Source organism: Marmota flaviventris, chromosome 5, assembly GCF_047511675.1.
Source record: "Marmota flaviventris isolate mMarFla1 chromosome 5, mMarFla1.hap1, whole genome shotgun sequence".
In the NCBI taxonomy this organism is placed as follows: domain Eukaryota; kingdom Metazoa; phylum Chordata; class Mammalia; order Rodentia; family Sciuridae; genus Marmota; species Marmota flaviventris.
Genome location: NC_092502.1, coordinates 120,436,234 through 120,453,481, shown reverse-complemented (window position 1 = coordinate 120,453,481; position 17,248 = coordinate 120,436,234). Strand labels below are relative to the sequence as shown.

Below are 17,248 nucleotides of genomic sequence, written 5' to 3'. Positions count from 1 at the left end.
AAACTACAATATACTTTCAGAAGAGTTGTGTTTTTCCTGATATTTATGATAACATCAGGTGACCTTGAGCAGATTTTTGCACTATTCAGGTACTAATTTCTTAACCATGAATGAAATGATTTAGCTAGGTATCTGCAAGATCCCTTCCTAGTATACTGTTCTGTCTTTCAAAAATTCTGTGTGTAACTTCAGGTCAGGGATGCTTATTAGGAATCTCGTGCTCAGCTGGGTTTGGCTCTGAGAGGGAAGCTTAGTTTAGAGCTGTAGTGAGGCAGCTCTAGGCACCCATGCAGGTGAAAACATGCTGACTAACTGACATGGGTAATAAGGTTGGGTGCCAGCAGCATGCTCTCCAATCTTATGGCATCAATTCTATACTGCTGTGAGTCTTCTGAATTATGTTGCCCAGGGCTATTTTGTGTCCTCAGAGTCAGTTTATTGAATTGTTTCTCTTTCACCAGGCCAAAAGCCTCTTGGAGAGCTCAACATCTAAATTGTACATAGTTAAGAGAGGCCTTCACTATAAAATTGTTATCAAAATTTATACTAGCATTATAAGAGTAATGAATTTTTGTAAAGATAATGAGAATCGTCTCTTTGGAGGTACCTCCAGATTTATTAAAGAGGTAGGGAACATAATATCAATTTGAAACCAATTCTTCAATAAGCATTTTGCATGAAGGGTGGGGATTACTGTTTAGCAGATGTTATGGCTTGGATCGGGTTCCCCCGAGGTTCATGTGTTGAAGTCTTGAATCCCCAGTAGCAATATTCCGAAGTGGAATATTTTGGAAGTGATTGGGTCATGAGGGCACTAATCTCATCAGTGGATTAATCTGTTGATGGATTCATAATTGAATGGACTATTGGGGAGGTGGTGGAAAATGGGGAAGGTGGGGTCTGGTTGGAAGAAGTGAGTGACTCGGGGCATGCCCTGGACAAGTAAATCCTATCCTTGGTCCTTCTCTCTTGCTCCCTCTCTTTCTCCCCACTTCTTCCCTACCCAGCTGCCATGTGGCTTTCTTCCACCACACTCTCCCTGCCATGATGTTCTCAGAGTTTCACCACAAGCTCACAGTGATGGGGCCAAATGACTGTGGACTTTAAATTGTATTATTAGAGAAAAAATATATTTAAAAGAGAAAAGATGTGCTTGGGTTCATGGTTTTAAAGGGTTCAGTCTGTAGTCATCATTTAAACCCCGTGCTGTGGGCTTTTCATTTATTTTTTCATTCTGCTAAATCAAGTGGATTGCTATTTATCTGAAAATGTTGGCAGTTTTCAAATTAAAAAGTATTTCTTTAAAAGCTATAAGCAATCTTATAATTCCATGAGATACCTATAGTTGTATCAGTTTTGTCAAGAAGAACAAAGTCCAGTAAACCTTATTTCCAAGAGATTATAAAATATACTATTTTTAAGCAACATTACCTTTTATGAGGAAAAACATGGGTAATTGTCTGGGTTTTGGAATCAGATAACCCTGAGCTTCAATTCCTGACCTTAAGCAAAATACTTGTCCTTAACCCCATTATTAAATTTCTTCTTTATAAAATAAGGTTAATTATATAACCTTGCAATATTATTAAGTATTATATGGAATAATATATACAAGTGCCTACAACCAAACAGGTGTTTAAAAGGGCTATTATTAATAATACCATATTTATTGGTTTTAGTACATTTACATTTTTTTACAAAGCACCTTACTTATAATGGTTATTTATAGTGTTGAAAACCTCGAGAGTAGGAATGAGTTAAAATAATTTTGCCTTTTAATTTAAAAAAAATCAATAGTGCCATGGGAATACTTAATTTCTTTTAAAGGGAACCTGAAACGATCAATAGCATTTCTTGGTATGGATGCTGCATGGAGTTGAAATCAAAACCAACCTCAAATATGGTGAGTCAGACAAAGGTAATAGGGCTCAGGCCAGAAGAATCCTTCCCTCAACTGGATATGGTCCCAGAAATATCTAAGATTAGACTCGCATCCACGAACTGTGGATTTGAGTCAGGTTTTCATGAGGGGCATAGAGAATCCCTGGAGGGTGTCCTTAATCCTTATGCCAAACCTCAGTAGTTTCAGTTTTCAGCCTAAGTCCTAATTCAGGTAAAAAAGCAAAGCAAATACTAATAAAGCAACAACAAAGTGAATACTAGGTAAATACAGGGAAGCAAAAAGCTGGTGCCTGAGCAGGGACATGGGGAGTGGCAAAAAAAAGTGAATCTGAAGGCAGAGATTAGAGAGTTCTCAACCTAGCTATCCTTCGGATTATCTGCATGACCCTGAGGAGGTCATTTTGGGCCTGCTCTACATTCTAAGATGGTGAGGTATTCATGTCACATGTCACTGGTGGCCCCTTTTCCTTCTGTTAATTCTGATATTAACTCTTTTTAATATCAACTCCTGGCCCCAGATTCAAATCTAAGTGAAGAATGTTTCTCTATTACCCTGTTTGCTCAATGGGAGACATGGTATGCTAACATTGGGTAATCCCTTGAATTTAATTAAAATTAAAATTTAATTTAATTTTAAACTGATTTCTGTTAAATTAAAAGAGAGATGCCGGGAACAGGTACATTTGAAATCAGACTGCTCCGACTTTCAGGAGACAGTCAATTCTGGTTCACTGTTGTTTGTTTAGCAGACTTCTGACTATATTTTATTTTTTCCTACCCATTTATGAGTAGGACAGAACTTAGTTCCCAAAGCCCTTTTGCAAATCTAGTTTTTTAAACTTAATTTTTATGGATACTTCCACAAACTTAAAGACACACTTAAAAAATCAAAGATGTAGGCTGGGGTTGTGGCTCAGTGGTAGAGTGCTTGCCTAGCCTGTATGAGGCACTGGGTTCAATCCCCAGCATCACATAAAAATAAAAATAAATAAATAAACGTATTGTGTCCATTTACAACTAAAATTATATATATATTTTTTTAAAAAATCAAGGATGTATGTCATTTTAGTAAAATGCTGAGAAGGGATAAATTTCTCAAAGAAGTAAATTTGTAAGTTAAATATTCATGATATTTAAATATGCTTTAAGAAATGTGTTGATGGTAGAAAAAATACAGCAAATTGTTCTGAAGAAACATGTTGTCAGTAGTTGAACAAATATTAAATGTCAATTCTATGCATTTAAGTATCAGTATTATTTAATTGGTATTTCTCTTGGAAAAAACTCATAAAGAGATACACTCTTAGATATGTCTTAATAAAACACTCTGTATTACTTGCAGTAAGCTGCTACCATGAAACATATTGTTATAGAATTCCCTTTCACTTTTCATTTTGCTTTTGGCTATTTAAAAATTATTTTCTAATCATAATCCTCCATTATGAAGTGAGCATTTTAAAATGTATTTTCTGAGTAGTTATAAAAATTATTTATCTGGATGATGTCACATTACATTCTCACTAATCATAGATTAGCAGATAGATCTTAGACTCTTTTAAAAAAAAAAAAACAAAAACAAAAAAAACCCCAAACTTTAATTAACTAAATGTTTTGAATAGGATCCCCATACAGGGTTGTTGCAATATTAAGTTCATACAGTGAAAATTTCAAGGTTTGTATCTTAAAATGTGGTGGAAGATGTCTTACATATGAATCTTTTAAGGTAGTGTTTCTCAAGTTAAGGTAAAGGAGCCGGTTTCATCAGAATTGCTAGGGTATTTGTTTAAAATTCCCAGACCTCTGATCAGATATAGTCAATCAAAATCTCTACATAGAGTTTGAAAATATGAATTTCAACCCTCCCTCCCAAAGAGATTGTCAAATGTATTAAATTCCAGAACCTCCCTTCTACTGCTTTGTCTAATGCGGTGAAGTTTAAAGCGGATTCAAGTTATTCCTTTCATGCCTTCCTGCAAATATAATGATTGTTTCCTTTTCTACTCCACCACCAAAACAATACATTTGACCTCATGCCAAGACAGGCATCATTTCTGGATGATCAACGTTCACTCTTACGGGGAGAGGGCTATCTTTAGATAGGTATAGAGGACATAAATAGCCATACATGGTAGTCAATTGATGGGAAAGGGTACGTGTAACAAAAATGCAGTTCAGAGATTTGAAAATCATGCTATGAACTAATCTAGGAGGAGTGCGATTGTAATATAAGGAATGGCTCTGTGCTAAAGAAAGGACAGAATAACTTAATAGAGGTCTCCCATCTCATTCCCTGGTGGTGCTTCTGGGCTCTGGTGATGAATGTGTTCATTTTATGTGACTTGCTTTGGATAAATAACCCGGTGCCCTATCAGCTCTCCAGCCTGCGGCCAGCGGTGGCTGTGTGTGCGCACTAATGACGGTGGAAGGTTCCTGGGGGAGGGATTGGGGAGGGGCTGCCCAGCTTGATCGCCCCTGACACTTCCTAAGAGACACTCAGTCCTTTCTCTGCAGCTGCCACTTGAAGACTCCGCGCTTCCCCCACCTAAGGAAAGAAGTTATCCATCTAAATCAGTTGTCCTATCTACGTCCCTCGTTTCTCTCTCTGGGAGCCGCTTACCCCTAGCTCTTCCATTGTGTTGTGCCTTTTCAGTTTAGCCCCGCTTGCTGCGTAAGACTTTCACTCCGTTTGCTGCAGGGAGATTTACTCGAGAGTTTCCGAACCTCCAGCTGCAATGGAGCTCTATGGAAAGGTAAGCAAGTGAAGGGAATTCTTGAGTGTATTCAGCGAGAAATCTCGCTTTCACGGACTTTGGGACGTGTGTCTGTTTCTGTGTGTGTGTGTGTATGTGTGTGCGCGCGCGCGCGCCCTCGAGTCTTCTCAATGCATTTATGCAGATAAAACACTTTCTTTATATGTGTGCCTTCCTTTCTTTCTCGTGTTTATTGAATAAGATAGTAAAACTACCCCACTCATCCTATGGAAATGTATAAACTTTTCCGATTTGAGATGGGTAGAGGTGAGGCGGGGAGTCATAGAAGGTATCATTTGTATTGGAAATGAGCACCAAGACTGCGCTTCCCAACTAGGGAATTTCAATCTGGCTTCCCAAGGGGGATAGCTAGTAAAGAAAAATCTCCAGCAGAGATCACTGAGGTCACTTTTGCTGGAGCCTTGCAAAGAAAGGGGCAGAGGAAGCTAAGAGCGATAATAGCCAGGAGCAACCCGTAAGGCGAAGAAGGGAGGATCCGCGGCCAAGTGCTACTGGAAGACCGAGCCTATTTAAAGTCTTGCTTGCTTGCCGGGAGGTGTAGTTCACAGCTTGCCCGTTTGCATAAAAGACCTGCAGGACAAGACTACAACTCCCAGGAGTACTCGGGGTTCCTAGCCAGTACGCGTGTGCGGGCGCCAGGAGAGGACAGCTCTGGTGCTGATGTTGGAACCGGTTAGTGAACCCTGAGAGTGCAGTGTGGAGCGTGGAACGCGCGGGCTGTGCACGCTTTGCGGGGCGTCCCGGCCAGCGCTGCCCTAGAGAGAAAGAACATTTGCCTACAATGAGACACGAAGCGCCCATGCAGGTGGGTCTATACAGAAAGAGTGGTCTGGGGAGGAATTAAGAGAGATGCTTTCCCCTCATTCCAGGCACAAACTGTTCTCGACCTAAGGGACGGTCTAGGTGGCCACCCATGGAGAGGCGGCTCTGTGATTCGGTTCTGGGGACAGATTTGGGTCCTCTAGGTTTCGTGTGGCTGTAATTGGGGCTGTCTTAATGAGGAATATGGGTGTTCATTATCTTTCCCAGCTCCATAAAGAGAGTGAGGAGGTCTATCGAAAATGAAAACCCCAGCAAACAAAAGTCAAAAGAACGTGCAGTCTCATGTTGGTATTGATCATCCCTCTTGGTTTCCCAGATTTGTGACTGCGGTGTAAACTCTTGAGATTTAAAGCAGGCGAGTTAGGTTCGGGGTTGAAACCTCTTTACCTGAGTTGGGATAGAGAGAATTCTGCACGGTTACGGTCACATTAAGAAAAGGGAAGCCAATGTTAGGGTTCTCAAATTCCCTTTCTTCAATATCAGCTGAAAATAGCTAACACGTTCAGGCTTGGCTTCTCCCAGAGCTATGCCAGCCCTTTATCTATGGCCACATAACTGGTTTACTCCTTCTAGGAGACCATTGCTCTGAGCTTTCCTGTGTGAAGTACTCATTTGCTGTGCCTTTGGATTCCTCATTTCAGTCACATTCTTGGGTTTGTTTCCTTAAGAAATGCAAACGACTCCGTGCAAAAGTGCTTCTGCCTAAACATCTTCCCTTAAGTTTTGTTTTTAAGTAAAAGATAAGTGATGTTTCAGTTCTGTGTGCAACCAGTCAACGCTGAACATCAGCCTGTATGTTCATTACCCACGCAGAGTGATCCCATTGCATAACAGCAAGGCGTTTTATGAATGGGGTTGAGAGGAGAATAGAACATCCCATTTGGAATGTGTTCTCTCTTGAGAATCCACCTTTGTCGCCAAACCCAACAACTTGAATATTTGACATTAATCGAGGCTTAAACATTTCTCATGCTTTCTTCATGAACCCAGGACTTAAACATGTGCTTTGATTTACTTTTAATTTATTTTACTTGTTGTGTATATTAAGGTACACTCACTGGATTGTTCAATGAAAAAAATATATAATTTATTTTTTTTTGAAGGATTATATAATGGAAGCCCTCAAATTGCTGTAAGAGTTATTGAAAACTTGATTTGTTCCAGGGAACAGTGGTCCCATTGTGCGCATTCTAATACCTCTGTTTGTGACTTTGCTTTTCACCATAGACTTGATGTGAAAAGAATCTAGGCAGACAATAAAGGGGCAGGCTTTGCAATCAAGACATATTGGCTTATGATAATTTTCCATTACTAGAATTATTGCCAAGAGCCAACTGGCTAAATTAATCATATTTGATTATGAGTAAACATTGGCAGTAGACTTTAAAAGTGGGTTGTTACACTTGGCTATCTATTTGTATATCAAAACTTCATGTTGTACATCTTAAATTTATACTGTAAGAACTTCTCCAAAATTCAAAATAAGGTGGATCATTAGTACTTGTAGTAAACTCTATGTAGGTACTGAAATCACTCTGTCAAAACAAATTACTGAACAAACAACCAAATTGTATATTAATTTTTTTCTTTTAAATGTTATTTAGAGTATTCAGAGGGGCCATTGAATATCATAGAATTGTGCAAAATTAGTGCATTAGAAAATATTTCAAATTGTTTCATGTGTCCACCACTATATAATAGGTATTGTAAGGTCCTATTTTAGGACTTAAATTAAGAATTAATATAAATATTAGGTAAGATGACATTAATTTACTCATGTGTGGATTGTTTTCCAAATTTATGGTGCGTTTTATTCATTGGAGCAGATTCTTAAAAAATTGAAAGTTTAAAATCCCAAATGCTATCATGAAGTACATGTATATTTTAAGAATGACTTTTTAAAGTACATTTAATTAAAGCACATACATTGATTCAGTTTATTGCTGTGATGGTGAACTCTGCATAATAATTAACGAATTTTTGAAAATATATTATGATAGGAAGAATAAAATCAATAAGCATGATTTAAGTTTTTTTTTTTTTTTTTTTTAAACAGCAAGTAATGCCTCAGCATCTATACTTCTAAATCATAATCACATTTCAGGTGACTTGAATTATGAAAATACAAGAAGACAACTAGTTGCCATTCTTTTATTTTTCATGTAAATGTTGAACAATATCATTTTAAATATAGGCCCCAAATATTTCTCACCAGGTTTTCTGATAGATGAGTCACAAGCCAAACCTCACTATATAATTTAATTATCCTCAGAGTTTTTTCTTTTGAAATATTTAATGTATTTGTTGATGTGAAACAAAATGAATTTTTTTCATTTATAGGTTTGATTTCCTAATTTATTACATTTTTCTTAAATCAAAGAAGGGCTTAAAATATACAATGTCCTTTTAAAAGTATTGTGCCTACGTAAATAGCTTAGTGTTTGGTTCAAGGTAGTTGCCTTTGATATGTGCATATTTTCTGAAGAATATTTTCCTCTAAATTGACAGAAAAGAAGAAATAATAATTGTGTTTTTTTTACATGACTACTAAAATAATAGGTAATGATAGTCTGAGAGGTATGTATTTCCTTTGTAACTAAGTAAATAGGAATAGCATTTAGTAAGTGTGTTCCAGTTGATGAGCTTAGAATTTCAATGCAGAAGATGGTCATTTGCATCTTCTCATGTAGTGTGTATGTAAATCCTGAGGGCCAAGTAAAAGGGGGAAATATGAGTGCCCATAACTTGAAGGCAAGGCTTTGCAAACAGATTGTCATTTATTCAGGAGCCAGATTGAACAAATTTCAGTTTATCTAGTGCCTTTTCTGTGCCAGCCACTGTGCTTTGCATCCTATTATATTTGTGTGTGCATAAAACAATCATATATTATTATATTTAGGTCAAAATATTTATAAATATACTTAAAATCCTGTGTGTTCTCATTACCCTAATTACAAGCAAGATACTGGAGCTTATTAGGATTAAATAACTTTTCCAACATGTAAGAGTTAAAATTCTGCTAGATCTCCCTGTCCAACATGCCCATGTTCTTTCCTTTATTATTTTGGGTTCCCCAAGAAGACATGAGTGGGTTGTATAAAGGTAGATAAGTGTGATTCATTCAGTTGGTTCAGAAGAAAGAGAAATCTATATTATCACTATCTTCTATTATAAAATAATCTGCTATAAATTAAACCAAATATTTGAGAAGGGCCAGTGTTTTAAAGACGGCTTACTTTCTGTCATCTAGACTTATAATTTTTTGTAGGTTTACTTACTCTCTTGCAGTATCAAAGTGGAATCTGTTGTCTCTGCCTACATACTTACTCTTAAGTTTTGTTATCATGAACTTTCTGGATTATCTCATGGATGCAGAGTTGCCTTTTTAGAAAACTTCAAATAACAGTGTCTTACTAAAGCATGGAGAAAAGTACCAGAAAAGATTGTTTAGTCCAAGATGTGGGCAGATTGAGGGATGAATGTAGAGCAGAATGAAAATGAAGTTTAGGTGAAAACTATTAGATGGATATTAATACACCAAACCAAATTACAGTGAATGAATGTTTAAATATCATGGTTTCATTTGGATATGGAATGCCTATGACCTTTTTACATTTCATTATTATTGAATTTCCATGTACATCTGCAAAGATAATCACACTATATTAATGTGAAATGGAAATTTAGTCCTCATTCTTTACAGAAAAAGGAAGTCCCTAGCTGACACTGGAGAAACAAGAAATTCTTTCCTATTCTATTTGGGCCAGTTCTTCAAGATTTTACCTCACTTCTAAAAAGGAAAGTGAGAGGGGAATTAACCTATTTTACAAACTTTTGTGGTGTAAGAATGGATTTTTTGATTTTAATTCTTGTGCTATAGGAGTCTTATTAAGGAGGTAGGGGCCTAATCCAATGTGATGGAGATTGAGGCCTACTTTTCTTCTATTAGATGCAGGGTCTCTGGTTTAATTTCTAGGTCCTTGATTCACTTTGAGTTGAGTTTTGTGCATGGTGAGAGATAGGGGTTTAATTTTATTTTGTTGCATATGGATTTCCAATTTTCCCTGTACCATTTGTTGAAGAGGCTATCTTTTCTCCAATATATGTTTTTGGTGCCTTTGTCTAATATAAGATAACTATAATTATGTGGGTTAGTCTCTGTGTCCTTTATTCTGTACCATTGGTCTACCAGTCTGTTTTGGTGCCAGTACCATGTTGTTTTTGTTGCTATTGCTCTGTAGTATAATTTAAGGTCTGGTATAGTGATGCCATCTGCTTCACTTTTCTTGCTAAGGATTGCTTTAGCTATTCTGGGTCTCTTATTCTTCCAGGTGAATTTCATAATGACTTTTTCTATTTCTATGAGGAATGTCATTGGGATTTTGATTGGAATTGCATTAAATCTGTATAGTGATTTTGGTAGTATGGTCATTTTGACAATATTAATAAAATAAAAAATTAATAAATGGGATGGATTCAAACTAAAAAGCTTCTTAGCAAAAGAAATACTTAGTGAGTTGAATAGAGAGCTACAGCTTGGGAGCAAATTTTTACAACTTGCACATCAGATAGAGCACTAATCTCTAGGGTATATAAAGAACTCAAAAAGCTAAACACCAAAATAGCAAATAACCCAATCAATAAATGGGCTAAGGAACTGAGTAGACACTTCTCAGAAGGTGATATGCAATCAATCAACAAATATATGAAAAAATGTTCAACATCTCTAGCTATTAGAGAAATGCAAATCAAAACTATTCTAAGATTTCATCTCATTCCAGTCAGAATGACTGCCATTAAGAATACAAACAACAATAAGTATTAGCAAGGATGTTGGGAAAAAGATACACTCATACATTGCTGGTGGGACTGCAAAGTGGTGCAGCCAATATGGAAAGCAGTATGGAGATTCCTTGGAAAACTTGGAATGGAGCCACCATTTGACTCAGCTATCCCATTCCTTGGTCTATACCCCAAGGACTTAAAAACAGCAAACTATAGGGACACAGCTACATCAATGTTTATTGCAGAACAATTCACAATAGCTACACTGTGGAACCAACCTAGATGCCCATCAGTAGATAAATGGATAAAGAAAAAAAAAAAAAATATATATATATATATATATATATATATATATGCGCAATGGAATATTACTCAGCAATAAAAGAGAAAAAAATCATGACATTTGCAGGTAAATGGATGAAATTAGAGAATATAATGCTAAATGACGTTCGCCAATCCCCCCCAAAACAAATGCCCAATGTTTTCTCTGATATAAGGAGGCTGATTACATAGTGGTGTTGGGAGGGGAAGCATGGAAAGATAAGATGAACTCTAGATAGGGTAAAGGGGAGGGAGGGAAAGGAAAGGGGAAAGGGATGTAAAAAAAATGGTGGAATAAGATGCACATCATTACCCTAAGTACATGTATGAAGACACGAATGGTGTGAATATACTTTGTATATAACCAGAGATATGAAAAAATGTGCTCTATATGTGTAATATGAATTGTAATGCATTGTGCTGTCACATATAACAAATTAGAATAAAAATTTTAATTAAAAAATAAAAGAAAAAATGGTTTTCCACTGGGCATGGTGCTGCGTAACTGTAATCTCAGCTCCTGGAAGGCTGAAGCAGGAGGATCACAAGTTCATGGCCATCTCAGAAACTTGGTGAGATCCTGTCTCAAAAAAAAAAAAAAAAAAAAAAAAAAAATATATATATATATATATATATATATATTTTATACATATATAGGTGTGTGTGTGTGTGTGTGTGTGTGTGTGTGTATAAAGAAGCAAAGTGTGGCTCAGTGCTAAATTGCTCTGAGTTCAATCTTCAGTAGCAATAAAAGAAAAATACATTTTCATTTCTACTCCTTGTAGTCCAAGAAGTTAAGGATTTATCACAATTCCCCGCTGCCTTCTAAGCTTGTATTGGCACAGGAAATTTCTCTCTTGATCATAGAATTCCAAGAAGAAAATATATTTTTATATATATTTTATATATTCATTCCCAAGGAATGAATTTCCTTGGGACTGCTCCTTACACAATTCACTGCATTTAAAAAGTTTTCTTGTATTCTTGTATTTATTAAAGGTTGTCCATCATTTCTCTCTTTTTTTCCCACCATTACTTAATTTAGTTCAGATAACCCATCTTAATAGGTTACTCCATTACCAAGATACTGTAGCATGTGAAGATTAAATCTTTGTTATTTGGAATTTAAAAGATTGTCAGTGTTTTTGCTTATTGATTTACAGTTTTATTTTGAGATAATATTTATGTACATTGGGATGCAAGATTTTTAAAGTATTTTAGTTGACAAATAATAATTGTGTATATTTATGGGCTACAATGTGATATTCTGATATTTGTATATATTACAGAAAAATTCACCAAGCTAATTAGTACATCTCTTAATTTACCAGTTTGTGATTTTTTGTGCTGACAATGTTTAAAATGTATTTTATTACATTTGAATTATATAACACATCACTATTAACTATTGTAGTAGATCACTAGAACATTCCTGCCATCAAACATAAACTTTGTACCCTTGATTTTCCTCTTCCATACTTTTCTCCTTCCCCACTAGCCTCTGGTAACCACTTTCCTATTATTTATAGGAGTTTGAATTTTTTAGGTTTACCATATAAGTGAGCTCAAACAGTATATGTCATTCTGTGCCTGGCTTATTATATGTAAAATAATGTCCTACAACTCTATCCATGTCACAAATGACAGAATTTTCTTTTTTATTGAGGCTGTGTAGTATTCCATTGTGCATACTACCACATTTTCTTTATCTGTTCATCTAATGAAGGACACCTCTACATCTTAGCTATTGTGAATAATGCTAAAATGAGCATCAGAGTATAGACAATCTCTTTTAACATTCCAATTTCAGTTCCTTTGTATGTGTACCCATGCTACAGTTTGGATCTAGACTATTCCCCAAAGACTATTAAATGCTCATCCTCATGAGAATTCAGATATTTCTTTGACACACCAATTTCAATTCCTTTGGATATGTGTCCATGATTAAGTTTGGATCTGCAATGTCCTTCAAAGGCCCAGGTGTTAAAGGCATTGTCCTCAGTTGCTGCTATTCAGAGTTGGTGGGACCTTTGAGAGGTGGGGCTTAGTGGCAAGTTTTCCAGACATTAGAGAAGTATTAGAGCTTGTGGGACCCTGACCCCATTTTCTTCCCATCTTTCACTCCCTGGCCATGAGGTGAATGATTCTGCTTTGCCACACACTGCTTCCATGGTGTGCTGCAACAGGCGAACTACATCATGGACTGAAACCTCCCAAACCATGTGTCAAAATAAACCCTTTTTCACTGTAAGTAATTTATCTCAGGTATTTGTTATAGTAGTGAAAAACTGACCAATAAAACCCCAAAGAGGAATTACTGAATTATAAAGTTTCTTGATGAAATTCCATACTGCTTTTCAAAAATGGAATTATAAAGATTTCCAAAATGGCCATACTAATTACTTTTCCACCAACAGTGTGCAAGGGTTCCCTTTTCTCCTCATCCTTGGCAATATTTATTGTCATTGATCTTTCTGATCATTGGTATTCTAACAAGCATGAGGTAATAACTCACTATAGTTTTAATTTGTATTTCCCTAAAGACTGGAGATATTGAGCAATTTTGTTCGTATACCCTTTGACCATTCAGATTTCTTCTTTTGAGAGATAGCTGTTTATATCCTTTGTCAATTTTTTTAATTGAGTTATTTGTTTTTATGGTATTGAGTTCTTGGAGTTACTTATGTATTTTTGGATATGAGACCCTTATCAGATGTATGGTTTACAAGTATTTTCTCCAAATCCATAGATGAGCTCTTCATTCTGTTTTGTGTTTCCTTTGCTGTGTAGTAGCTTTTTAGTTTGGTTCAGTCCCACTTGCCTGTCTTTGTTTGTGCTCAGGCAGTTAGTTATGCTGGCCCTCGTAGAGCATGCTGAGAATTGTTCTTTTCTCCTCTATTTTCTGAATGACTTTTGTTGTAACATTTGTGTATTTTGTTTTTTTATTTAATAAGATACTGGAGCCTATAGTTTTCTTTGTGTAAATTTTAATGACAAATTCAATTTCTTTGATATAGTAACCTTTTTATATCTATCACTATTCATCTATGAATCTTTATCTTTCCATTTTCCTTTAATATATATTATTAGGCTGAATTAGTCCCAGGAGGTATCCATAGTATAACTCTGGAACATGTAAATTAACTACATTATATACCCAAAAGCTCTTAACAGATATAATTAATATAATGGAGTTTAAAATAGGGAATGAACCCAGTTTATCAAATGGGTCCCATTTAATCACATGAGCTGTTAAGAGCAGAGAACTACCTTTGGTTGGAGTCAGAGAGATATGGCCTAAATAGAGTTTCAAGACATGAGAGATATAGTTGACTTGAAGATGAAGAAGACCTTTTATCAAGGAACCAGGACCTCAGTCCTGTCATCACAAGTGACTTAATTATGCTGACAGCTTAGTTTGGTAGTGGAATTTTCCCTAGAGCATCCAGATGAAAAGCCAGCCCAGCCAATACCTTGGCTGAAGCCTTATAGGGTCTTAGAATAATGAACACAGAACCCAGCGAAGTCAGGCCATGTCCAAAAGTCTGGTTCAAAAAATAATAAATGGATGTGGTTTTAAACAGCCATTATGGTAGCTATAGAAAACTAAAGATGCATTTATACATTTTTCTATTTTATTGTAAGTTGGTTTTGTAGGTTATCTTTTTTCTTAACTTTCTAATTAAGTTGTTCAAAGTATTTTTATTACCCTCTTAATTTCTTTAGGATCTGTAATAAAATCTTCTTTCTAATTCTTATTACTGCTAATTTAATTTTCTCCCTCTTTCAGTTGTTAGTTTTATTATATGTCTATCAAAATTATTAACATTTTCAAATAACAAACTTTTGCCTTTAACTTTTCTGTTGTTTATTTTGTATTTGTATTTTTTTAAATAATTGAGTTCTTTACCCTGACTTTACTAGAACTTTATTTAGCTTTTCAAGTAAAAATTTAGACCACTGATTTTAAATATTTCTTTTCTTCTAATAAATATGAGCATTTTAAATGATCAGTTTACCTCTATATACTACTTTATTTGATTCCCAAATATCTAAATGTAGTATTTGATTATACTTCCCTTCAAATTATATGCTCGTTTCCTTGGGATTTTTTTTTAATGCATGGGTTTATACCTGTGGTTAATTTCAAAATACGTGAGTATTTCCAATTTTATTGCTACTAGAGAACATACTCTGTAGGATTTCAATATATTGGAAATTTTAAGCATGTTTTTTAGTCAGTGTGTGGTCTCATGTCATGCAGTCTGTGTGCACTCATGTGGGCCACAGTTGTGAGGTGTAGTGGCCTTTAAATGTCAATTAGGTCACGCTGTTGTGTGCTGTTGCTAAGATCCTCTATATCTGGATTAATTTTTAGTCTATCTATTCTCTTACTGAGAAAAAGGTTTTCAAATTTTAAACTATATCAATTTTTATGTTTCTCCTATTGATTCTTTTGTTTTTTTGCTTCTTCTATTTAGAAGCTCTGTTAGCAGGTGTACACTCATTTGTAATTGTTGTGTCTTCCTGAAGGATTTTCCTTTTTGTTATTGTGAAATATCTTTCTTTATATCCGGAATCTCTTCTTTACCTTAAGTCTACTGGGTTTGACATTGATAGATACCCTAGCTTTCATAATACTGTTTTCATGGTATACATAAATTTTCATAATTTACTTTCAATTTGTATGTGCCTTTAGGTGTGAAGTATATAAGTCTTATGATCAATGTATAGTTGAACCTTGTATTTTTAATCTAGTCTGGAGAACTTCAGTCTTTCAATTAAAATTTTGATTCAATTTTATATATTACAATAGTCATTGAGGTTGGATTTAAATCTACCATTTTGCTATTTGTTTAAAATTTATTTTATTTGATATTTTTCCCTCTGTTATTTCTTTCCTCTCTTCATTTTGCTTAGTTAAATATTTGTGAATATTTTAGTTCCTGTTGGCTGTTTTTAATATATGCCTTTGCATTTTAAGTGTTTATTCAAAGGATTATTATATGCATCTTCAAGTTGTTATGCTGTCTATCTAGACTTAATGTTATATTAGTCATATAAAATAAAGTGACATTGCTATGATATTATTTCATGTAGCTCATCCTTTCTGGAATTGTTGTAGATTTACACTGGCATTTATTATAATTCCCCAAAACAGTTTCATAATTCTAACTTTAAACAGTAATGTGTATTTCCTATTAAGAAAAGAAATATATATGCATACATATTTATTTATATTTGCCTACTTCCTGTTTTTCCTATTTACTCTTCCGTTGATCTGAGTTTCTGTATAATGTCATTTTTCTTCAACCTAACCTACTTTGCTTAACTATTCCCATAGTACAGATCTGCTGCCAACATATTCTCTCAGTTTTGGTTTATTGGATAATTTTTAAAAAAATTTTGCATCTGATTTTGAGTAAAAGTGTTATTGCATATAAATCTTCTCCTGATTTTTTTCTTCCAGTACTTTAAATACATAATTGTATTGTTTGCAGGCCTCTGTTGTATTGCAAAAGCTTCTGCTCTACTTATTATTCATAATACTATGTCACTTTTTTCCCCTCTGTTTTCAAGATTTTCTAACTTTGAATTTTAGTGCTTGGACTGTGATATGGCTAGATACAGTTTTCTTTAATATTTAGTTATCTTGGAGGGTTGAATGAGCTTCTCAGACATGTAAGTTCATCCTTTTTTTGCCAGCTTTGAAGCACATTTAATTACTATATTTTTAAGTAATTTTTCATCCCAGTATTCCCTTCTTATCCTTCAGAGACTCCAGCTGCATATGTATTAGAGTTCTGATGTTATTCCACAAAACACTGAGGCTCTGATCACTTCCTCTAGGTTTTTCTTTCTGTTAAGTTGTATGATTTCTATTGATTTGTCTTCAAGTGCAGTGAATCTTTGGCCTTCTGCAGTCTTTTGTTAAGCCTATCCAGGGATTATTTATTTCAGGTATTTTACTTTTCCTTTTAGGCTCATTATTAGCTCCTTTTACAATAGAAACATGTTGCCAAGAAAAGATAGATATTAGCTCTTGGAATGAGAGATTTGAATATTGGAAAAGTTTAATGATACCCATTTATAGTATTGTGCAGAAACCAAGAAGACAAATGATTAACTAAGCTTCTTATAGGAAAGGCAAAATAGAAATGTAAATAATAATTCTAGTGCTTTGTTTAGTCCTTATAGATTTTCTTTGGCAATGTTTATGTTTGCATTCAAATCTATCATTTAATTATATTTCTATTGATTATTTTTTCTGTGATACTTTTGTGCCTTTAAAATAAAAATTGTGAGCCTTCAAAGGAAACAATGAAGAACATGAAGAGAAAGCCTACAGAATGGGAGAAAATCTTTGCCAGCTGCACCTCAGATACAGCTTTAATCTCTAGGCTATATAAAGAACTCAGAAAACTTAACATTAAAATAAGAAATAACAAATAAATTGGCAAAGGAACTGAACAGGTACTTCACAAAAGAAGAAATACCATCTGTCAACAAATTATGAAAAAATGTTCAGCATCTCTAGCAATTAGAGAAATGCAAATTAAAACTACACTGAAATTTCATTTCACTCCAGTCAGAATGGCAAATATCAGGTATACACAAAACAAGAAATGTTGGTGGAGGATTTGGGG

At 34.9% G+C, this 17,248-nt stretch overlaps 1 protein-coding gene across 1 annotated transcript in view; it reads left to right on the top strand.

Moving 5' to 3' along the window:
* The first annotated feature begins 4,576 nt into the window (after positions 1-4,576).
* The window catches only part of Rab3c (RAB3C, member RAS oncogene family), a 266,114-nt gene continuing 253,442 nt past the window's right edge, over positions 4,577-17,248 (top strand). The window contains exon 1 of the mRNA XM_027938147.2: positions 4,577-4,652. Coding sequence (XP_027793948.1) covers positions 4,635-4,652 — 18 coding nt within the window. The 5' untranslated portion in view covers positions 4,577-4,634. The remainder of the gene's footprint in view (positions 4,653-17,248) is intronic.